Genomic DNA, 25,633 nt, shown 5'->3' with positions numbered 1-25,633 from the left:
TTATAAATGTAAATACAATTTGCATTGTACTTCCACTTTAGAATGCATATTATAACCTTCAAAACATCATATATATTATATGATTTGTTTAATGTAAGTGTGAAGTTCTCTTTCCATGATAATTGATTGTATTAGGTGACGAAAAACAAAATTAAGTTAAAATTAATTACTAATATTACTATTCTTATTACTTTCTCTAGGTACTCCCGTTTTCCCCGTTCTGTCATTTCGTCAACGCTTCATACTCATCATTTCTCCACAATAGGCTATCAAGACCCTTACTTGTTAATAGCCGCCCAACTCACACACACCCTAACTGCCCAAATATTTTACTCCACTCTACACTACGTAACAGTAACGCAGTAAAGATATGTTTCCATTGTTTATTAAATACTTAAATATCTGTTTTTTTCCTGGTGTAGTCTGTGGGTCATGTGGTTGTTCTTTGCTGACTTTACGAATCCTGACTATGGACCGTTCACTCACACCCGTGTACTTCGCTGCTCTTGCCGTCTGTCTCTGTAAAGGCTCGAGCAGACATTTATTTTTCGCTTCTTCATCAATAAACTGCATCACGGTTTTTATTATTTCCCGCTCACCGCTATGTATCACTTTACCGCGCCTGTGCGAGATGCCACATTCGCCTTCCATTTTCGGGTATACACTGAGGGGCGATATTTTCCTAACAGCTACTACACGGCTCTCGGCTGCGTGTCGCCTGCTTACCCCCTCTTCTTTCTCCGGTCCCGCTGTCCCCGCACCCCCGCGCTGAGACACGCCAAGATAACTGCCGGCCACAGTACGATTCCTCTGGTTTGATTAAACCACAGTTATTTCGACATGTCTTAGAAGTACTGGAGCCAGTGGTTAGCATTAGTTTAGTTTGAATCGGAGGTGGGGATAACTTCCTACACAGGCGGTAGCCAATGAATAGTTGCCCACCCCTCAAGAACGTATTTGAAGGAATATGGAGTCTAAACCTGGTTGTCAAATAAACCTCAAGGATAGAGTATCATCTATCCCTTCCCTCTTCGTCTCTAATGACCCTGATATCGACGAAGCGTTAAACTCTAATTTATTTGTCCGTTCGTCACCCCCCACTTACAGTACAAGTCCTTGAGCGTCTCTCGCAGTAGGTAGCTGGTGCCGTTGACGGCCGGCCCGTGCGGAAGCAGGCTCTTGGCGTTGAAGGAAGGTCTCTGCTCCGGCTCTCCATCCTCCTCGTAGCACTCCTCCCACTCCTCGGAGCTGTCAGCCGCGACCTCGTCCCAGCTGCGGAGCTTGCCTGTGCTCTGGGACGAGCCCTCCTGCCCCTCCGTCTGTGCCGGCGGCGTTGTAGTCTCCCAGGGACCCTCCTCGCCATCGCTCACGTCCGACGTTGCCATCTCTGGGCCGCTATCGCCGCCCAGGATATCCTTCGGCCACTGCCGGCCTTGCAGTGGGGCCCTCCAGATGGAGATCTCTCCTTTATTCGCCGTCGCTGTACCTGTTGCGAAGATAATACACGTCATCAGTCATTCCCCACTTGACGACATTTCCTCACCGTGGGTAGACATCAGCTGTCCCAAACATCATGCTTCTCTCTTCGTCTTGAGAATGCAGAAATCTACAGACCAAGTTCACCAGAAACTTCATATGCATGTACATGGGCATGTTCATTAATTTGTAATTTTTGGAAAGTTTATCAGTATTTTGTAAAATATTTATGTATACATGCTTTAGATTATGATAGTTCACCATAAAATCTGTTTAAAAGAATGGTCATGAAATTACAAAGACTAATGAAATTTTTTTTTAGTCTACTTCTTAGGAGAAATACATATCTATACTGAGTATATACTTTTGTGATAAGTCATGAATAAAAATAAAAAATTAATGTTTTGAATAGAAGGAAGTATGCTTTTGCCAAAAATTTCACTGCTTTGTCATGCAAAGAAATTGATTACAATGGCAAAATTGTTTCATCTGATTTACTTATTGCTATTGCAAACAATATATAACATTCAATTCAATTATGACTGTAATTATGTACAAATAGTTTGTAATAATCTACTTAATGAAATGATTCTTTAAAAATTACGAAAAACCATATCGTAATTAGAAGCAACCATTGTCACAAATACAGTTTGAATATTGTCTGGTTTAAGTGTTCAATGCACAGTGAATGAAAGCTTATGCAAGTTTTCCTACCCCATCTTCTTTTCCTAAATTTACAAAATATTAGTCTGGTAGGTGCCATTCTAACGAATTAAAAAATGTTTACAAGAAATTTTTTTGTAAAATGTTCTACCAATGTTATATTCTACAGAATATTTTTACTTTTAAATTGCATTTGTTAACAAGTGTCACCTTCTCCGATACACCATAAATTGAAAGGAAAGTAGGAGAAGGGAATACATATCAGCAGGACGGAAGTTGAAAAATCTCCTTGGAGAGATTTAGCTGTTCAAAATATGTTTAATGTGTAATGCTTAGCGAGCGATAAGTAGATAAACGCATCAATGTTACAAGGGTGATTGATATTTTCAAGTCAGTTAATATGTAATTGGGTTGTGCCGAGACGACACTATTATGTTCCGCAGGGCTCTGCCCTACTTTTTGGTTCTGCCGGTTCATTCTGAGCAACTTTTTTTCCATCAAACTTTGGAGCCCCAGCTCACAAGACTTTTGGCCCACACTACATGTGAAATACAAGCAAAATATCTGCAGTTTAATCAAGTAGAAGAATACCTTATTTGCCTTGAGTCATGACTGTGCAAGTGGACCGCACAGGTTCCCGAAGAGTGCCTGTAATCACCGCCCCCCCCCCCCCCCCCCCCCGGAGGATGGATAGGGAGGAAGAGGAGAACGAGGAGGGGCACCCCACACTCACCCAGCCCAAAGGTGGCGACGACGGGCGGAAGTTCGGCCAGCTGCAGGTGCATGGAGCTTGCGCGCAGGTCCGGGAACATCGGGAAGCCCAGCACCGACATGGAGTTCTCGCACAGCTCAACGAAGCCCCGGGGGTCGTCGCTCTCGAAGCTCAGGCTCAGCTTCTTGTCGCGGTAGTCCACCTGCGCCGGGACAAAGTGCGCTGCTGAGGGTGAAGAAATGTTTTTAGTTGTTTTAATTGAATTTTATATTCATTTTTTGGGTCTGAGTTTATTATAAATGTATTTGCAACATGAGAACACACGAATTTGCTTGTTACCGAGGTGGCGTGACACTGTGATTGGGGCACAAGGCCAGTGTTGATCGCCTGCTGTGCTGGTGCAACAAATTCCTATGATTTTAGGAGAGCTATGTGTGTGGAGCGGCCATGCTGATGGTACTGAAGCATCGCTGTGGCGTATGTGGCTCTTGTGGCGCCTGGGTGTCGCTGACGTTATGGGGACCTACTCAGGTAGGCGAAACCCTGGTTATGACATTTGGGTAAGATGTGGGGCTGAAAAATTCTGGTACGTGTGACAGACGGGTATTTAAGCGAGTGTTAGCTGTTACGTGGTCTCAATGGTCACCTTTGGTCATGAGTCTGTAAGGTTCGCAATATAGGTGTAAGATTAAAAATGCAATGTCTTTAAGGTTCACTCAGAACAGGAGGGACCCTTAGAAACTTGGCAGGAGAGCGTGAAGTTTGAAGTGAAATAGTCACTTTTCAGATTCATACGGCAGAAGAGGGATGTGCATTAAGGGTGATTGCAGGTCTCGAGGAAATGAGTAAGTTTTAGTTCGTTACATTATCATTAAATTTTACATCCACAAAAAGGCACAGACAAAAATTACCGACGGAATCTTTACAGCTGGTGGAGTAAGTTGAATGATGGTGTCATCACAGGGTAAGGAAAAGTGGCAAAGGAAATTGTGTGTAACGAAAATTGCATTTGACAGGAGTTGTGATAATCAGGAAGAGATTGGTATAACTCATTGCTATTTGGCACCATGATTGTTCCACGGGTCAATGATTTCACAACGTGTTACATCAGCTTTGATCGCAATCCAGTATATTAAGTAATGGGCATCTGCTCTATAACCAGGACAGGCCATGTCCAAGAGTAGCATCCAAATGAGTGCTCTAGTATAATAAAACTGTATCTCGCTCAAACCACCAGTGGCGGATTTAGAAGGGGGGTATAGGGGCACGTGCCACCCCCCCCCCCCCTCCGAAGGGTAAAATATGCACTGGATAATACGACTTCTGAAGTAACAAACAGGTATTTTACTAGATCCATAGTACCAGTGCCCCAAGCAGAAGTCAATCCTGGATCCGCCCCTGTGAACCATCTGTTTAATTCCATCATCATTAGTAGAGCATCCTGGGGGGGCTCACACCCTGGAGAATTTACGTCTGTGCCTCCACCTACCGCCTTGCAGCCACGTGGCTACGTTGCGCACGAGAGCCCAGAGTCTCAACGTGAACTACCACACAGCTCCCTGAGACCCCGCTCATCATGAGCAAGGTGGCTAGGTGTTAATATGATTCTGAAGTCTCTTAATCATGGAGTTAGGAATTTTGAGATTACATGCTGTTATGTATGTGAAGCTTTTTCTTTTTTTTTTTCTTCTTGCCATCAACAAATTGTTCTTCCCTAAACATTGTGGAAATGGTGTTTTGCCACGTCTGATGATGGTTAGAAACCAAGCAGTGACTCGAACCTTCTTGGGGCGGTCGGCGCGCACCATCTTCACCCGGCCCGTCAGGCTGTTGTCGCTCGCGTCGCGCTGCGCCAGGTAGGGCGCGGCGCGGTGGTGGAAGGAGGCCCCACCCCCGCCCGGCTGCTTCACCTCCAGCTGCAGCAGGCTGGCGGCGGGGTCGAAGCGGGCGTTGACGCGCAGCTCCGGGGGCGCCGCGATGCTGCAGCCGTGCGAGCCAGCCACGTGGAGCTGCCGGTCCCAGGCCGTATACACCATCAGCTCGCCGAGCAGGTGGCGCGCGTGGCTGAGCACACACGACAACCACTCATTCTGTTTTACGTCTCTCGGGCAAACGGTTTACAAGCGTTGGCAGGCTTAGCCTTGATTTACGGGGAGGGGTGGAAAACCAGAAATGTATGGGTGGAATTGTTAAATGAGTAGTACCAAAATTTAAAAAAAAAAAAAAAGAGTGGAGGTAATTCAGTACACATGATGGAAGTGAAACTTCTTTGGCAATCAATACTGTGTGTGTTACTGTTCCTTCAAAACATTTCTGCCATTTGGAACATGCCAGATCTCCGAACGACATAACAGGCACTCTCACAAGGCGGAGACGTCGAAGGCCACGTGCGTGCTGTCCTCGGAGAGCATGGCTCGTCCAGACAGCCTGGAGGCGGTCGGCACACTGAGCTTGAAAGACACCGGGAAGCCCATCTCGGTGGCCGTCTCGATCATGAACATCCGCATGTCCACCTTTTGGAAGTGGAAGTCCTTGCCCTGCTTCATCTGCGATGCCAGGTTACCACCGGCTGCAGCACAAAGAAAAAAAAAAAAAAAACATGAGCGAGTCTTTCAGTACTCGCCAGAGATGTGTAAAATCTAACCTTGGAAATGAGTAAATTCATGTGTTCTCATGTTACAAACGCACTTATAATATGATACTCAGTCACAAAATTTAGCGTAGAATTCTTTAAAATATTGCAGAGACTATAACGGTTCGTGATACACAAAAATAAAATGTTACGCGCCAATTGTAGTTTTTGTTTTATTTTTCAAAATAGAATATTGCACTGACGAATCCAATCACTTTCAAAACTACATATTTTTTGAGAAGCCATCGAACGCGCCCTCCTGGTGCGGCGATCGACAGGCAACAGGTGAAATCATGGCACTGGTTCCTCCACGCAGGAAGGGCAGTCACATGACCTCACCGACCAATCACATACACTCTTCATTCACACTAACAATTACAAGCCAAACAGAACACAGAACATATACACTGAAAACCATTTCCACACATAGAAACAGGGGATTCACTTTCTCCTTCTCTCTCCAACACCGTGGGAGAGTAGTTCTCCTCCAGTTCCCACGCAGTGACGAGATATCGTTACAGTCTCTCTCTTACTGGGGAATCACCGTTTCTTTCTCACTTGCACTTACAGGTCTCTTATGCCTCTCTCTTTCTACACATCACCCCAGACACAGTCCCTTGTTCTAGAATCATTATGCAACATCTGCATTCTAATAAAAACGTAATATATAATTATAATACAATATTCAAATTTAAATAAATAATAAAAAAAACTCATTACACATAATATTAGGTAAATATAAGTAGCAAAACAAAGTTGATAGAATGACAGAAGAAACATGATTATTAAATAATTATAAATTCAGAATAAAATATACTGGCAATCTAACCCATTCTTAGTAACAATTTTATTAGTGGAAAAGGCTTGTATACTGCAATGCTACAAGAGATCCACCACAGATGGCAGCACCATGGTTACATCTTTCTGTTCCATACAACTTCCATTCCATTCATGAAATTACTCCTACCAAATGCCATATACTTAAAGCTAAGATGTTACACATCTAAAATGAATAATATTTTGCAGGCTTTTGCGGATATTTTCCAATAAATTTACTTGGCTTTTGAGTTTGAACCGCATCAAAGTGTACAGACGTAGCTTTCTGCATTGCAGTTGGCATCATCAAGGTTGAGAAATCAACCTAAGAGCTATACGGTGGTTAGTATATATAGAGCCTCACCAACTTGTATCGCTGAAGTGATTTCTTAGATGATGCCTTCTGCAATGCAGTGAAAGTTCATTACAATCAGTCCCCCGCTCTCTCTCTCTCTCTCTCTCTATATATATATATATAGTATATATACTATATATGTAGTATATATACTATATTTAGTATATAGTATATATATACTATATATAGTATATATAGTATATATATACTATATAGTATATATATACACACACACACACATAAAATTATAAGTTGGTTGGTATGACATTGTTAAACTCTGAAACCATTTAACCTATCGCCATGAAAGTTGGCACACAGAAGTATTTTTTCATGGAGAAGGTTATATGTCATCCATTTGTTTGTTACTTGTGCTAGATGGCACTGCTGCGCATCACCTACTACACTGTTCATCTGATTGCCATGAAAACTGATATACATAGATATTTTAACACGAAGAATATTTTCGCGATATCGATTTTGATATAACTCGCCACTAGATGGCGGTGCAGCGCATAAACTTCTACACCGTTCAACCAATCGTCATGGGTAAACAGAAAATCATATGTCATAGTAATTGTGTGTCATTTCTCTGTGTCCACCACACTGTCATATAGCGGTATCCATTTTGCTTTAGCTCACGGACAATATATCACCCTGTATTCAGCCCGGGCAATGCCGAGTACTGTAGCTAGTGTGTGTGTATACATGTATGTATCTATGTGTGTGTGTATATATATAAATAAAAATCAACCCTATATACATATATTTGTTTGTCCCATAACCTTTCATCCATCTTCAAGGAAACTATGCATACTTGAACTTTCGAAGCATGAGGAAGGTCACTGTATAGGTGAGATTTTGAAAAACCACCCCAATCCCTCAGTTCCACCACAGAACTTTGACACTACTTGATGAAATTTTGTCCACTTTGTATTCAAAATAAAGGGAAAAATAACTGTCTATAATTTGATTTATAAAAAAGGGGTAGGCAATTGTCTACATGAAATAGAATGGAAACCCCCCCCCCCCCCCCCCATCATCCTTTACTATCCCCTTAAAACAGAGTGTTTGTACATTTTGATGAAATTTAACACACACAGCATTTGAATTACTTAAAGGAAAATTACTGTCTTAAACTTATTTATAAAAAAAGGGCAAGTCAAAAAACCACCCTCATCCTCCTTTCCCACCCTTGGTACTGCTTGATGAAAATTTGCACTCATGACATTCAAAATAAGAAGGAAATTACTGATCAACAAATAATTTAAAAGAAAAAAAAAGTGTAAGGTCACTACTTACATGAGATTGGTAGCCACATTCAAAATACGTTAAAAAATTGTTTCAAGTACAAGAATATCTAGTAATTATATTATTACTTTGGCATTTATTTTTGAAGCATAATATATATTTGTGAAAATAATTAATATTTCTCATAATCTAAAAATGCAGTCCCACTAGTTGCCATTTGTTACGTTTCTGTGCACTGTGGACGCAGCTGACGCGACAGTGAAATGTTACTGGTGGATCCGTCTTGGTTTACGTCCCACTGTTAAGATGTTGAGAGAGGGTTGTGTCTTGGCACGTGATCGGCACCAGGTCCCCGCCCGCCCTCACCTCGGGCCAGCTCGGCACGCAGCTTCTTGCCGAAGGGCAGCAGCCGCTCCGCGAGGCCACCCTGCTTGAAGCGCAGCAGGCCCTCGAGGGCGGGCACGGCCTTCAGGCTCACGCCCAGCTGCTCGGCGACGCGCCGCGTGGCCCGGGGCAGGTCCCCGAGCGGCGGGCGGGACAGCGCCGCGTCCTCGGACGGAGCGACCAGCTCCCGCAGCGACGCCAGCAGGGCCTCGGGGTTCGCGACGTCCAGCTCGGCCTGCCGAGACGAGCGGCTCTTTCGTTTCCGAGCCAAACTTCTTTACAGTCGGCGGCTGATGTAGAGCTCAGTTGGCAATGAAACGTCCAAATACCAGAAGTGGTGCACTCACTCAGGGCAAGGGAGGTAACTGGAGGGTTTTTGAGTGGCACGCATAATCTTTTGAACAGATACAATTTCATTTACCAATCGCTTAACAGTAGGACTATCAAGGGAAACCAAGGACCCAGGGGCAAAGAATTTCATTATTATTTAGTGCATAACTTTTTTAAAACCAAGTAGTATTAAAAAAAAAAAAATCATAAGATTGTAAACATTACTGTGGCCATAACTGTAAACATGATCCTGCGTTATCACATAACTTGTAAGTTATATTATTAATTCTATTATCAGTAGACTTGTGACATTCATTCTATCAGGTTAAATTCAAGAATTAAAAAAAACTCAAAATTCAACTGGAGGGTCCCCCTGGGGCACTCTCCCCTTCCCGGCAAACACACTCTACGGCCCTGCTTACCGGAGTAACTTCAACATTGGAACACACACCCGCTTCATGGACTAATACCTCCATGGTTTGCATACACTGTAAGGAGTATCGCAGGGGCAGCTACAGGATTGACTTCTGGGAGGGGAGCCGGAAGTCTTAAAACCATCTCCCTATAAAATCTGGCAAACAAAACCTAATATAAAGATTTTAATAACTTTATCTAGATATTATATCCAGACTCAGTTACTAATAGCTTTACATCCATCTTTGATAAGTATTTACAATAAAAAAAAGCCTCAAATTTAATTCAGAAGTCTTTTTACACACTGAATGTTTTATCCTTCTGAAGGGGAGGGGGGGTTAAGGGGGTAAGTGCCATCCCGCGATCCAGTTTCTCGCCGTACCTCGCCATCGAACCAGGAGAAGCCTCCCAGGCGGCTAGCCGAGTGGTAGTACCAGGTGCTGAACTTGGAGTTGTGTATCCACTCGAGCTGCTGCACCACGATGCTGTTGAGCTTCTGCGAGATGGCGCTCCAGATGAGGTTGTAAGCGCGCTCCTGTCCTGTCGGGGAGGGTTTCGCCAGCCTCAGGACCGCCTGGGCGTTCCTCTTCCTGGCGGGGACACATGTCATCGTCACTCGAGATGAAGGGCATAGATGACTGACAGCGGGGGCAGCAAATATACAGCAGCCACAGTTCCAATAAGAATGCGACGATTTCTGGCACGGGCGTGGTTCAGCATTTTGCACTTGGTGTCCCGTTTGAGATAATTATTTAACTTTTGACATATACATATACACAAAGACATTTTCAGTGGTAAAACTTTCAATAAGTAAAGTATGTATAATTTTAACGTCATAAGTGGCCAAAATTAAATTTTAAACATATTTTTGACGTATGAATAAGGAGAATTAAATAGTTTGAAAAATTTTAAATGTTTGGGTTTATAATAAATGCCACTGGCTACATCATTAGATGGTATCATCATTTTTTTAGAACTCTATCTTAATTTACCAAGACTTTATAAAATTCTCCTAGTTGAAACGATTTTGACCAGTTAAATTTTTCTTTTAAAATAATTAGAGTAAATTAGAGATTTTAAAAGACCCGAAGTCTCAACATTTAATGCTTATAAACAAGAGGTCTGCTGTAGTTACGTCTTCCCACTTGCATCGCTACCACATGAGCGTTCACCCATCGAGTGTCTGTTGACAAGTAGCAAATATTTTTTTTATTGGGAGACAGTAGACGGTGTTACTTGGCCACGACAACTGAGCATCCAAGGAGGGTAAAAGCTTGAGCGCTGTAGTGATTTACTGAAAGTTGATGTGCATGTAAGTAGGGAGGGGAGTTGCTGATAATTAATTAACTGTATAGTTGGGCACTTGTATGAATGTACTTATGAATTCCATCAAGCCATTTATAACTGGCCCACAAACCCTGCAAGGTAAGGACAGTTCTGATAAGGACGACAATGCTACCAGTTTCGCCTGACCTATCCACTGCCAACTTCTAGCATTTGCAGACCCAAGTTGCATGTTAATATATATTTTTTATTTTTGTTCCCTCAATCACACCTGACAGGTCCTTGTCCGAATCACTGGTGCTCTGGGTTTTTTGAGGAGTCCCAGAGATGTGATAGGTTTGGATAGGCACCTACAGTGCTCGCTGGAGGGGCTTGGCAGTGAGTTATTGTTAGTTGCCGAATGGATTAAGGGGTTCCCTCAGCCTCTTGTCACTGCCTCTTCCCAAAGACCTCACCATATGAAGCCGCGCCAAATCAGTTCTACCTACGCCAGGGTTCTTATGTTGGTCCTGTAAGGGATAATTTTGGCGCTTAGTAAATGTGTGCACAGATAAGTGATGGCATATCACCCCTGACACTTAGGGCAAGTGCCAAGAAAGGGAGGTGATCGTCACGACACTCACATCTGCTCCCAGCCGGGGCTGTCGGTGCTTGCGAAGCTGCTGAGCGAGCTGGCGACGAAGGCGACGATAGCCGGGTCGCGCTCGTACCACGTGGCTATGGCGAGGCGCTGCCACACGGCGAGCGGCGCCCCAGAGTGCCACAGCAGCGCGACGGCGGCCATGCGCACGGCCGCCGGGTTCTCCTGCCGCTGGAACACGCCCAGGAGCACGGGCAGCGTCTCGGCGGGGCGCAGGAGCGCGTGGTGCCGCATCGAGAACACGGCGATGGCGCGGACGTAGGCGGAGGAGTCGCCCGCGGCGACGGACGCCAGCACGGGCAGCGCCCCCGGCAGCGCCGTGTTGCCGAGCGCCGTCAGCATGGCGGATTGCAGGCCCGGGTGCTGCCTGGCCACGGCGACCAGCCGCCGCAGGTGGGCGTCGGCGTGGGCGCGCGAGCACTCGTCGCCGCCGAGCACCTCTGCCGTGTAGCGCGCCCTCCGGGTCCTGGGGTTGGCGCAGGCCGCGCGCACCAGGTTCGAGAAGGCCAGCGCCGTGGAGATGAGCAGCTGCTGGTCCTTCTTCACCGCCGCGCTGCTCAGCAGGTCCTGTGCACAGGCTCAGGGTCTGCTACAAGTCGACTAACCTGAGTGTTTCATACCTACAGCGCGTCTCATCCTCAGACAGCAGTGCACACTTTCTCTCTCTTTCTCTTTTGCCATTAGCACTGTTCATATTTCAGTGCGCTCTGTAGCCAGATACATGAAAAGAGAACAAATGTTTTTTGGTACAAATTTATAATTAAAACATATTTTTTTTTAATCTATTAAAGAAAAATTCTTTGTAGGAGTAAAATTTGAAATGAGATTTTTTGAAATTCAATTTTTTGTTTTATTTAATCAAGAACATCATTTGATCATCTTCAATTCTCTCTTCTAATAAAATTTATCAGATTGATGCCAATTTGGTTCCAACAATTTTTACCTTTAATTTTTTAAATATATTTCAGTATTCCAAATTTGAGCTCTGATCGAACATATAAATTAATTAATGGAGTGCCTTGTTATTAATAGTGACCGATTGCTAAAAAAAGTTACTCCTATAAAATAATAATTTATGTTTATAATTGATATATTTTTTCTCATAATGTTATCACTTAAAATATAACCGTAAACTATTTAAAAGGCACTAATTTATTTTCTTAACACAATAAAAAAATTGGTGAAACATAAAATATACTAAAACTTATCATAATTACCGATAGTATACGAAATAATAATGTAAATGTTAACAAACTAGGTAGTATCAATCTGGCAACAACCCTATATTCCAATCTAAGAGTCATACACACACTATATTCTGCGCTAGACACATTGTGGCGACGACAAGGTAATTAAAACAAGCCCTCCGTGATTTCTTCAAACTATTCATGCAATGGGGAATTTCGATTTAATACAGTTTCTCGGACATACACCATTGCAGTTTTGCACTGTTTGTCATGGGAGGAAAAAAAAAAATCAAGAATGCAAACTTAGAAACAAAAATGAAAACACACACCCACAGAGAGAACGAACCTGAATCAGCTGATGTCGAACAGATGAACCCAACAGCGAAACTAAAAAAAGGGTATCGTGGACAACGCGACAACGACCGCACAGACGAACACATTCAAACTAAAGTATCAAGACAGCACAAGAATTCCGTGGAAGGAACGCAGTGATGGAAAAATGCTCGTCATCCCGAGGGAGGTCTCGCTCACCCCGAACTCCTCGAGCAGCGACTGGGTGGGGGCGGAGAGGTGGTGCGGCACCGACGACAGCACGTCGGCGGCAGAGTCCGCGCCGATCCTCTCCGACTCCACCAGCTCCTTGAGCAGGCGGAACGACGGGTGGGTGCCGCACATCGCCAGGACGTCCATCGCCAGCTTCCTGGTGGCGCCGGGCACACGGGACCGCTCTCAGAGGGACACACTCGCGCGAGGTACATTGGTCAGTGCGACGCTCGCCCTAGCTCTGGACTGGCACGCGGTCTTCCCTTCGTGCATGGGGCAACTACGAAATATGAGCGGCAACGCCAACATCATATGGCACTGAGATGAAGATGATGGTGTAATGAGAGTCCCTTGGGTTGCGTTCAAGAATCTTCAACAGGTGTTGCATGAACGAAAATAATTCTCAAAACATGCTTTTTAGAAATTTTCATGATTAAAAAAACGGTTTTTAAAATGAAATACGGAAAAAGAACTACTCATGCGCCCCAAAGTGAATCCTTAAAATTTTTTTTTTTGCAAACAGACCTCACTCGGATATCTTGAGCAGTTTTCAAATTGTATGGTTTCTTCTGAAGGTCTGCACACAGTGCGTGAGCCCAGGTAGGTCGGGGCCTTAAAGGTTGGGAGGGATGGAAACTGATGGATGCTGTATTGGTTACAGCAGTTTACCAATATGTACTATTTTATTGTTTGGCATTGAAAATTTAGTATCATATGAACATAGATCAGACATTAAAAGATTCACAAAGCACAAATAATAGCAGTGTATGTTTACAGTATTAGTAAAGCTATACTTTTTCCCAAAAACGAATTTAATACTAAATGACAATGATTTAATAGGGTAAGCTACGTGTAGCAGCTCATCAAAATTTACTTTTGGCATTCCATAAAATTATATACTATGCTTCAATGTAGTCAACATTGGAACAATACAAAATTTTAATAGCCTAAAAACTGTTAAAACTAATATGGCATCTTGATCTTTCACATTAATAAACCAAATGGTAACAAATGCCTTTAGATCTTGAGAAAAAAAATCAAGTACCATATAAGTGTGATTGCATTCTACGTTTGCATTATTAATTCGTGAAAATGAACAAGCTGGTTCACTGGTAAGAAACTAGAATTGCTTTATAGAGGACCAGTGATTGAATCTTAGTACAGCCATACTGATTTACATTTTCTTTGGTTCCTCAAAACCACTTTGAGAAAAGTTTTGAATGGTATATTACTATAGGCCATGGCTGGTTTCTTTATCAATATTTCTACGTGTCATTGTGTGTTAAATGTCTTTATGACCTTGTTTTTAACGAGACGTAACTCTGACCTAAAACAATTTGCGTAATTTTTGGATTCTAATCATTACTATATCTATAGTGGTCGGATCACCCATCACCCACCATTGTCGTAAGTCTGTGGGCTTATATTGGGTGATATTGTTTTCTAAAAAAAAAAATTAAAAGAAACTTCCCCCACCCCCCGGTTGTTCCGTCTCTCTCTCTCACTCTCTCTCTCTCTCTCTCTCTCTCTCTCATCCATTTTATCGGCCTACCTCTAAGTCAACAACATATTCATTGAGAGTGGCGTTTTACAGACGACAACCACCGTGGAACTTACACTCTAAATTTGAAACAGTACCAATTGCTCCAAATCAGAGAACCAACAGTTTCAAGTGACACTTCCTTGTACGGTAAGTCGAAGCGATGACATGATCAGAGTGCAAGGAAAAGTTTTACGCTAAAAGTGTAACTAAAAGTGCAATGAACAGGAGTGTGGCACGCTCAATGGAGAGAGGGGTAGAAGTTTCAGGAGTGGGGCACTCAATGGCATGTTCGCATTATAGCTAGGGACAAGATTGTATGGTGAATTGCGATAAAAATTGAAATAATTTTGAAAAGAATATTATAACACCGCATATAACCGAAATGCAAGTTATATCATGAAATTAAGTAGCATTTTACCACAAATTAATTCAAATCATAAGAAAGTAAACTTTTAATGTTCGAATCTAAAATAATAATGTTATTTCACAAAAAAAAAAAAAAAAAATTGTACCAAAGTGCATGGAACAGAAAAATAAATTTTTTATTTATTTTATTGTGCATCTCTTATTGAATCACTTTTAAACTACAAATACTTGTTATTTTATTATTACTGTTCTGAATGCATCTGTTTTAAACCAATTTATTACAAATTATTTTATCGTAAAAGTGCTGCACGTAAATGTTACCACTATTTTGGTGGAATAAGTATTACAAAACTGCTTTTACAAAAATACAAAAAATAACACAGAAATCCTCTGTTCTGAAAACAAAATTGGACTAAAAATAAAACCACGAAATCTCGTCTCTAATTATAGTAACTTGCATACTTGTATCTACACATTCTTAAACACGTTCATAATTTTATACCTATATCTGTGAAGTTTTCATTTTGCCTGTGGCGTCACACAGTGTCTGTGTGTATAATTTTTTTTTCTTCAGTACAGCTTGAAAGCAGTGGCGTAGACAGGATTTGTGTATGGCGGATGTTAAGAAGCATGCGCCCCCCCCCCCCCCCCCCCCACGTATTAAAGTGGGGGGTCCGGGGGTCCTCCCCCGGGAAAATTTGGATTTTAAGGTGTAAAATAGTGCTATTTTAGCAGTTTTCGGTACTTAAATCAAAATAGTGTAATGGTACAAATTTTATTAATTTTAATATGACATTTGTTTGAGTGATGAATAAGAAATTAAAGATTTGGTGCTAAGGGGGGGGGGGGGGGGTTGAACCCCTAAAACCCCCCCTGGCTATGCCCCTGCTTGAAAGGCCGATCTGTATCCATCAGCAGACAGTACCTCTCGGTGTGGGAGTGTCCCTCTGGTTGGTCGAGCAGGTCGCCGATGGCGGTCTGCAGCTCGGAGCGCGTCAGGGAGCGGCAGGTGACGGCAGCCCCCTCCAGTCGCTCCAAGGTCATCTTGCCCAGCAGCTGCTGGGGGTCGTCCATCTCGGCGGCCACCTCCAGGACGGTGGCGCGGAAGTCGCTCACGAGGCGGGACCGGCGCTCGGCCTGCATCCATCCACAATCGTTCGATACATCAAACACGAGAACAAATCTGCAAGGAAGGAGTCCTTTACTGATGCAGCCTCTAACCAAAGGATTATTTAACATTGAGGTTGAATTCAGCGAGAAACCAGCCGTGTGTAACATCAAACACTTTTTATTTATAGGCTGTTTCCTATTTTTCAACATGCAGTTAATTACTTGACAGTAAAGGTTAAACATAAAATGACATAGAACATAGTGGCTGGCTATGTTACATTTTTTACCGAAATATTGCACCGCAAACTCATTAAAGACCACAAGGATGCACAAAAGATTATTAACGACTCGTACTTTCACAAAAGGCTACATCAGCGATTCTTTTTAAGCACCGTTGCAACTATTCGGAAGGCAAGAAAAAAAAAAAAAAAGCCATTTGAGAAGATAATTATATGAAATACCTAACTGTAATAAAAAATATTTGATATTTAAAAGAAGTGAAAAAAACAAAAAAAATTATTTATGAGTATTCAAGTAATCATTTGAGAAAACCAGTAATACTGTTCTATTTAGAGATGGCTCTGCAATGCAACCTGAATTATGACATTACAGGCATAGGTACCCTTATAACCGATACCGGATCCAAAGTGTATTGGACATGATGCACGGCTGCTGACCTCGGGCGCCTTGCGCGACAGGAACTGCGGGCAGTACTTGAGCTGCGGAGGGTTGTTGGCGTCCGGGGGTGGCAGGCCTGCGTCGCCTCCCTTCTCCTCCTCCTCCTCGCTGGAGGCGGCGTCCGGCATGACGGGCGCCGTCTTGGGCCGCTGCACCTCGTGGTGCGGCTTGGCCCTGGGCGGCCGTGCTTGCCTGGCAACTCGCTCCGCCCTCTCCCCCTCCAGCTCCTGAGCAGAGCAGCCGCGAGCCTCCGGTCAGACGACTAACCCGACGCCCGAGGAAAGCTAAAGGTTCTGTCACACCCTCAAATTTTTTCATTTATAACTACACTACTTGAAATACCCGGCATTTCCCCCGCTAAAAACATCACAATATAAGGAACATCACTACCGACTTTTAAGTCTGTAAGACATACACTTGAAAATCGGGAACTTTTAATTTTAAAGTCCCATTGATTCCACGATCTTAATGCATCAAGGCTCCGCATCAGCAAAACCGTGACACCGATCTTCAGCTTTGTTTTGTAGGAAGGCAGGTAACCCTTAGGTTAAGACATGACGGACGCACTAAACGATAGCACGTTACAAATTCAAGGCAACACCAACTATTGACGAAGTTAAAAACTAAACTGAAATTAACACCTTTAGTTCTCTAGCAGCCGCGAGCTTCACTAAATGGATGGGTTTTGCCAAGGAGAAGGTAGGAAGTTGCAATACCTTACTATATGACCATGTGGCGGACATAGAGAGAAATGACACAAACTCACTGTTTGTGTGTCTATGACCTACCTCCTATGATTTTCTATTATAAAACTGAATTTACCTCTTTTCCACTCCATTACGTATGGAATTTCATAATTATATGTAATCTGTGTTACTCTCCAACCCATAAACTATCTATATGAAAAAATCCATGTTGATCTGTTGCTCAGTTGCTGCGCAAAAGGACAAAAAAACATACTTTTGCATTTATAATACTAGTAGGAATTCTACAGAAACATCTGAAGAGTAATACTGGCCAAAATATAGCTTTCAATTTTCTACGTCCAATAAATTTTGTATATCTTTTAAATAACATAACACAAAGGTAGCTCTAAATTATTAAAAGTAACATTATTTTAAAATTTACATAATACATCACAGATCATAGTGCTGGACTTACAAATTGAACTTATTATGATTTTTATACAGTTCGTAACTTTAAAAACAAATATTATTCAAAACATTCTTGAAAGGTTTTGGACACATTATTAGCTTTTCCCACATAAATTACTTTACATGCAACATTCATATTAACACTATTTTTTTTTTCCTTTATAGAGCCTCTTTAATATTCCATGTGCCCTGTGATGTGTGAGGCACATGAAACCCTTAGTGCCCCTGTGCTCTTTAGACCTTGTGCAATCCAGCCAGGCGAGTAGTTTTATGTTTTGACGTGTTCTTGATTGAAAGAAAACACTCGAGCGTTGTTCAGGTGAGCTGCAAGGGTCAGTGTACCCACCTGTGGCCTAAACAGGTAGACGAGGTTCCTCTGCACGCTGGGGTGGGATACGGTGGGGAGGAAGCTCTCGACGGGGCCGGCCGACACCAGGCTGAGGTTGAGGTAGGAGCTGACCGCGGCGCCCGAGTCGCCGTGCAGGTGCAAGTTGGCGAGCTGGCGCGACGTGCCCACAGAGTCCAGCACCGTGAAGTCCTTGAGGTCCCCGCAGCCTCGCATCCTCGTCACGAACACGCGCTGCGAGCGTCCCGACACGCACGCCCGTTTTCCAAGTTAAACTTCTTCCACAGATGCTAGTGTAATCAGAGCTTAACTAAAGCTGCAATGCTCAGGAGCGGGGCACTCCATGGCCAAATCGAGAGAGAAGGAATGTTGAGCGCCCCGCTCCTCACTTTCGAGCAAGCCAGAAGCACGATCACCAATTGATTTCTTAGAAGAAAAATTTAAAATGAAAACGAATAATGATAGAAAAATTTCGACTAAAAAAAACTGGAACAACTATCTATGCAGTAATTAGTACCTGTTAAGATATACCCGATTCACAAATTTGTGCATGGTATTTTAACCATCATAAATCCATTTTATCAATGTAATTGAAGACATGGAAACTAGTGAATGGCTAAATGTCTCAAAACAGCAAGGTCATTAGAGATTGTAAAACACAACGACACATATCAGGATTACTAAAACACAACTCGGTCATGGCCTAAATCAAAGAATACCATAACCAATATGAACTGGAATTCGTACATACCTGGAACCTCTGGAGTTCTGTGTCTTGACACTGACACTTATGGTTACCTGTGCAAGTCACATTTACGCAACTACTGTTGATGACAGGGATGAGAGAAGTATAAGTTAGTGCACCTGTGTGCAGGGCCCCAACTAGCAGGGAACCCAACTGTTAAAAATATTTTTAAAAAATCTATATAATACAAAATTTTTGTGCTGTACTTACAAAATAAATAGGCTTCATTTAAGCAACCACATATAAAATACTGAACTCATTTATGATCTGGAATTAGGGCCCTATTATTTGGGCAGCAATTGATGTAGTTTGTCCTTCCAAGTATGTTGGTGTACTTAAGAAGTCTTGAAAATATCTTAGAAATATAAATACACACACACATAAATACTTTTCATTTATTTGAAAGTAAGTTTTAAAAATGAGGAATTCAGTGCCATTGGCCTTCCCCCTCCAAGAATATTTCTAACATCATTTGCAGTGTAAAGAGATATCAATTATTCACATTGTGATAAAAAAATTATGAGCAAGTCTTTCAGTAGTTGCCTGAGATGTTTAACATCTAACAGCGGTAATGAGAACATTCATGTGTCCTTATGTTGCAAATACACTTATAATAATTAACATTGACACAAAATTTAATATTGAATTCTTTAAAATAATACCGAGAGTGATAAATATACATAAACTGTGTTTTCAACTACATTTCTTGACGCAAATCACACGTAGTTTCCACTCCCACAGCTATAATTCTCTGCCAGAGCAGCTACATCGGCTATAAAGTCATTTTATTAGCAGACCGAAATTTTAAACTATAAAAAAATGGATAAGACCAGCTTTGGACCTGATTTTCGACTAAGAATTTTATTAAAATACTGCCCCATCTTGTTAAGATTCATTAAACAGTTAACACTATAAAGGTTCTCTTTGGCTTTGTGAACTTTGGCTCGCGCCATCCGGCACAGACGGCAGCACCGAGGTTACCAGTTTCCGTTCCAGCCGCGGAAATTGCTCCCACCCGAATGTCGCACACCGGGAGCCGAGAACCGGTGGTCCCGAGAAACTGACCTGCCAGTAGTCGCCGCACAGGTTGCTCCCCGCGTTGCAGTCGGCGGCGCTGGCGGGCAGCCCCACGTGGTACTCGGCGCCTCGCTCGCACCGGCTGTAGTTGGTGGTCTTGGTGAGCTCGAGCAGGCCGCGGCCGCCGCACGCTCCCCCCGCCCCGGCGCCGTCGGGCCAGTCGGAGCCGAGCGCCGCGTGCGCGCGCGACACCTTGGCCACCTCGTACAGCACCTCGCAGCGGCCCGCCACCCCGTTCTGGAACACGGCGCACGGGACGGTACTGCAGCTCCAGCAGCTCCGCCTGGTGACGAACCTGACCACTGTGAAGTCATAGTCTGGGTACGAACACTGGATCCCAATGTCCCAAAATAAACACTTATATGTAACAATATTTTTGTAAACGTTTTTACGGTAAACAAATATAAAGGTAAATTATTTAAATGGAGAACATGTGTAGATAATTTTTTAGTATTTAAGGAAAATGACTAAGAGCGCCGTCTGGTAGGGGTGATGACGAGCGCGACGCTCGCTGGTATTACATCACCTTTACGTTAATATCTCCGCCACATAATGTTACGGTCTCCGCTCAAATCCACAGTTTTCAATGAAATGTTAACGAGTGTTCCGCCTCATTAACACATACCCCCCGACCAGACTTTCAGGTTGTTAGGTTGCCTCAAGTCCAGGATTGCCTAAAAAAACAAGGAGCGTTGGTTACAGATTTGAGTTGCCACTCTTTTTTATCTACCTTGCTTTGCGGTTTGTGTCCGTCGTGGCAAATAAATGAAAATCGTTTAGGGCAAACATGGGCGTCGCAAGGATATATTTTTTTGGGGGGACTGCAATTGATGTAGTTGTTGAGGAATATCCATCCCCTGGGAAAAAAAGCGGGGGTACGGGGGTCCTCCCCCGGGAAAATTTGGGGTTTGAAGGTGCAAAAAGGTGGTTTTTAGGCATTTTTCTTTCTTAAATATTCTAATTATAGTTGGTTGCAATATATAATAGATTTTTTATAAAAAATATTTTCAGAGAAGAAATTTGTAAAAACACAGTGCTCATATTACCACGATTGGACTAAATGCACCATGCGCAACATGTGCGTTATATCACAGAAATCATATTTTTAATATAACTACAAAACTAAATATGTTATTGGAGGGGACGAAATTGAAGACTTTTATTATTGGGGGGGACGTGTCCCCCCCCCCCCCGTCCCCCCCCGGTTGCGACGGGGCAAATGACTGGAGGGTGAGCGTGGTGGGTCCGCTCTCACCTCCATGACCTTGTAGACGGCCGTGGCCGGGGTCTTACGCCGGCGGGAGTGCGCGCCGGGCAGCTCGGGGCCCGCCAGGTCGACTCCCCTCGACAGGTCGGCCTGCAGGTGGCCGGCGATCCCCTGCAGGAAGTTCACCTCCCACTCGGGCAGCTCCGGCGAGTGCGCCACGCTCCGCACCTGCGACAACACCGGCCCTCGTCGTTGAACCATGGCCCCCCGCAAGGGCGGGGCTGGGTGGACCCCTGTGCCCAGCCCCGTTTAGTTTCATCTCAGTGTGTGAAATAAACATATACACACTCGCTGTGGTTATTTTCAAGTAAAATAATCTTATAAATAAAGCTTAGTTTGAACTTATAAAATAGTAACCATAATTGCACCCTCTATTTTCAGGTTAAATAACATTCTAAAAAGAGTGTAGGTAAGAAATAACCATTCAGTCATAATGTAGCACGTGACTGTAAAATTGTGGGACGGGGAGGGGGGGAGGATGTCTCCGATCCTGGGTCCCGGGCCCGTAATCGAATGTGGGGGCCATGCGCTGGCCCGCCTATGCGCTCGCGAGAGCGTCACTGCGGAACGGGGTTCACGTCGAAACTATACGTCTTAAAAGGAAAACTTTCCGTATGTTACCAAGTTTTCTGCTTGTCGCATCCACCACGTAGGCCAAAATATGGGCAGTTAGACTTCACACAAGCACCGCATCGGGCCGTCTGGATGCTTCCACGCGCATCCCCCCCCCCCCCCCCCCCCCACGGTCCAATTCCCCTTGATAATCCTACAGATCGGCGCCTTTGCTGGCAGCCACGACCACCTCGCACAGTTGGACTTGAATAACGTGACGAAAAGTTTACGAAATCAAAATATTTCTTCCTTTCTGAACAAGAATTTGCTAACAAAACGTTAAAACTCTAAATGATTCCCGAAACGAACCAAAATGAATCGCCAACCTGCCTTGTGAATGTGTTTCTAACGAACTTCAACGAAGTTAAGATGTCTGTGTGAATGGAAAACTTTTTCTGAGCTTAAAAATCTCGAATATGTCTGCTCCTCGTTCATGACTGGACTACAGTGCTCCAGGTACGCCCTTCACGACCTCTAGTCAGTTATAGTCAAAAATCAACTACACAAACATGAAGAGAACATATTACGCCAAATGTGAGCCAGAGTAATCATGGGAAATGCGTAACGTAACTTTGGTCAAACTTACAGCAGTCACTGTGAATGCAAGTCAGTATCGTACTTTGGAAAACTTTTGCGGCAATGGCAGTGACACGTGAGAGTGAAATACCGGCGAGTGAACAATACTGACCTTCATAATCTATATTTCCAGTAGGCTATAATTATCTCGAGAAATATGCGACAAGAGCTTATTCGACTTAGGTTTCTCCATAGGACTGCTTGGTTTTGGTCTATTAATGACGTGTCTTTCGCGAACGATTCGTTCAAAAAAGAAAGATTTTTTGAGCGAACGAAATCACATGATTGGTTCGTAATGTAAGGAATCGGTCTTTGAGAGTTGATTTCTCGAAAGCTGAACAGAGAGAACAATGAAAGTAAACCCGCCAGTTTGATTCGTTCCTTAAAATGACCCATGAAGTCAAGAGTCAGAGCAATCAGAAATTGCAGTGTCCGCAAGTTCACAAGGGCACACGATAACTAATCAAAGAAAAAAATGGTAGCATGGAAAGGGATGGGAGTGCTGATTAGCGACTCAGCAAGTACTGCGCTACAATTATCATTCATGGATTGTCTAGGTTTTGTTTACTAAATATATCAGCGAGAGCTTTGAAATGTGTTCACGCGCGTATTTTTTTTTTTGTAGTAGTCAGTACACAGTTAGATATCTGGATTTCCAGCTATACCAGATTGCGATAACCGGCCAGGCGACGAGGCCTGTCGTCTGGACGTAACGAACACTTGAACGGGTGAACGAGCTTTGACTCTTGGGCTGTGCCATATCCCGCTGTCAGTAGTCAGAACTAAAATAATAAAACGAACGAATCTTTCAAAATATTCATTTCAATAAACTGATTCAAATGAATCGATTCGGTCAATTGAATCGTTCTGCCAATCACTAGTCTGTGTCAACCAGTTACCGGAAATTCCTTATTTATGGAGTTTGTAAACTCAGTGTAGGCAGGTAGTTTGTAAACGTGAATATGCACGTGTTTGATAAGAGGCAGTAAAAGTTTCCAATGTAAATAAGACCGTTTTGATGAATGCGAAAAAGAAAAAAAATTATGAACCGGAACGCACCATATTGATTGCATCAATATTTATTCCACAGAAATTTATTAATTTTATATATCAAATATTTTAATTCGTTAAGACAGAAATAAAATATTAAGAGATTTTTCGAAACCATAACATAGTGTCTATTGAATACAGTTATATTCATTCCCAAGATAAAAATCAATACTAAAATAGCAAATATAGGTACTTCAATGATTTTCCATTACAAATACATAATATAATGTTCGAATAAGTTAAAATTAGCTTAAAATTGCAGTATTAATTTTTTCCTTATGATTTGGTTACTATAAAGGCTTTTATTATGTGATTTTAATAATTTTATAGCCTAATTGTTTCATATTAGTTTATTTTTAGATTAAAGCCCTTATTTTATCAAAAAACAGTTTGCAATTAAAAACAATTATACACTGTATTGACTATTTATGTACATTGAGGTCTCCGTAATGAAGATATCTAGCCGACAAAACAAAACACATCGAATTCTGTCAAGTAGTTCAGATTCTATTTTTGTTTTTATATTCTCGTCATTCAGCACGATGTGACCTTTCCTATCCTCTAAGTACATCTTGGATGACGTAAAGGGTCCCCAGCGGCCGTAATCGCTAACGCGTCACGTTCTTATGGCGAAATGTCGTGGGTTCTAACCCAACATCCTGCTGTGACTTGTGTCAATTTAGTTCGGATTCCACGATAATATTGGCGATCCCAAAGTCTTAAGCCTCTGCGCAAAATCGCGCGAAGTTGAACACCATAAAATAAAATTTACGACGTATAAAATTGAATATTCAGTCATTGTTTCTTTATGGACGAAACAATAATTTTTACATGTCTTTTAAACTGAACCAGAATAATAAGAATAGCATTGGAATTTGCTCTCCACTTGAAATGCAAGAAAGTCACTTCTTTAAAGCGCTGGTTAAAAGATCACCATTCCGTATCTACAATCGCAAAATAAAAATTAAAAAAATTCTGCTTCCGACGAGTGTTATCTGATCAGACTCGCTCTTGAAAGTTGCGGGTGAACTAGGGCACGCTGACTTTGACCAGTCTGACCTCAAAGTCAGCAATTGTACATCTGAATCAGCAGATCTAAAAGATCGCTCTCCGACAGTTTCCTCACTTTGGTTTACGCACGCTTGTTTCATTCATAGAAAGAAAAAGAAAAAACCTCCACAACAGCCGATATCTTTGCATCAGAATATGTCATATGGTAGTATTGAAATGGTTCGAGTACTGTGGTAATATCAGAGCTGACCATCATTCAGGTTGCGTCTAAATTATAATTACGCCCGATGGGGCACGGAGCACAGAACATTTTCCACGAGAACAAATATCCGAGAAACGCGCGACTTCCCCGTTTCGAGCCAAATACAACCTCGCGCGGAACACGGCAGACGTTGCCGGGGACCAGTGTTTTTTTCTCAGGGAGATCTTGTTCTCCTCACCAATTCATTCCGTCGTTCATCTCACGATATCTGCCGAACCTAACGACCCCTCATTGACGAACACGAGGCGACGAGCCACAATTAATTCTCTGATACATGCGAAATTTGTGTTATTATCTGGAGATAATTACACAATAGAATGGACACCCTCACACATTTGAAATAAGTGCTCACTGTATCACGGACAGTTCAGCGACGTATTTAAGGCCGAGAAATAGTCACAATATTAGAAATTTCATACGGTCAAATCCACGCAATACTTACGGAAGCTAAAATTTTGGAAGCGGCGAAATACATATTAAACTGATCAATTGACTTACCAGTGTGTGTAGTTCATCCTGATGCAGAGAAATAGCCCGTATTTCGAACGTCGCCACATCTGCTGATGACCTTACATCTTGATAACAAGTTATCTCCCGTGCAATCTACAATACGCTAAATGAAATCCCTTGAGGGACCAGCAACTGAACACCCCCCCCCCCCCCCCAGGATCGGGAAATGGACACGCCAATTCATCGCGACTCGGAGGCGGTTGAGGAAGGGCTACAGTGAGAGGCTGGGGCAACCCATCCCAGCATCATTGCTCCTCACTTTCCCTTAACCCATTCAGCTAACCTGTGGTTGACTATGCCCTTTACATGCAAATTAATAATAAAAAATAATAATAATGGGACTGGTGTGATATTATAAATACGGTTGGTAAAGTATAAATTCAATTACAAAAAAATTCAGTATTAATATAAAACCATGCATAAATTAAATTATTTAATTTATTAAAATAGTTGATATGCTTTCAAAATTAAAAAAATTAAAATCAATAAATAATCTGAATGTTTATTATAATTTTTAAAATAATAATGTAATAATTTATAATGAAAATAAATTATACATACGGGAACATAACCTCACTTATATAAATACACTTGAAAAAAAAGTTTATAAACACAATTTTATATGACTAATATTAACAAAAC

At 42.5% G+C, this 25,633-nt stretch overlaps 1 protein-coding gene across 1 annotated transcript in view; it reads right to left on the bottom strand.

The window, feature by feature from the left end:
• LOC134533956 (vitellogenin-like) overlaps window positions 1-25,633 on the bottom strand; it is a 47,185-nt gene that overhangs the window by 16,087 nt on the left and 5,465 nt on the right. The window contains exons 5-17 of the mRNA XM_063371797.1: window positions 20,959-21,138; window positions 19,692-19,940; window positions 17,882-18,115; window positions 16,381-16,608; window positions 15,519-15,730; window positions 12,673-12,841; window positions 10,938-11,521; window positions 9,413-9,620; window positions 8,269-8,521; window positions 5,216-5,420; window positions 4,633-4,915; window positions 2,873-3,053; window positions 1,106-1,486 (exon numbers count right to left, since the gene is read on the bottom strand). Coding sequence (XP_063227867.1) covers window positions 1,106-1,486; window positions 2,873-3,053; window positions 4,633-4,915; window positions 5,216-5,420; window positions 8,269-8,521; window positions 9,413-9,620; window positions 10,938-11,521; window positions 12,673-12,841; window positions 15,519-15,730; window positions 16,381-16,608; window positions 17,882-18,115; window positions 19,692-19,940; window positions 20,959-21,138 — 3,367 coding nt within the window. The remainder of the gene's footprint in view (window positions 1-1,105; window positions 1,487-2,872; window positions 3,054-4,632; window positions 4,916-5,215; window positions 5,421-8,268; window positions 8,522-9,412; window positions 9,621-10,937; window positions 11,522-12,672; window positions 12,842-15,518; window positions 15,731-16,380; window positions 16,609-17,881; window positions 18,116-19,691; window positions 19,941-20,958; window positions 21,139-25,633) is intronic.

Source organism: Bacillus rossius, chromosome 7 (assembly GCF_032445375.1).
Source record: "Bacillus rossius redtenbacheri isolate Brsri chromosome 7, Brsri_v3, whole genome shotgun sequence".
NCBI lineage: Eukaryota > Metazoa > Arthropoda > Insecta > Phasmatodea > Bacillidae > Bacillus > Bacillus rossius.
The sequence above is the reverse complement of the archived record's forward strand: the minus strand, read 5'-3'. Positions and strand labels throughout refer to the sequence as shown.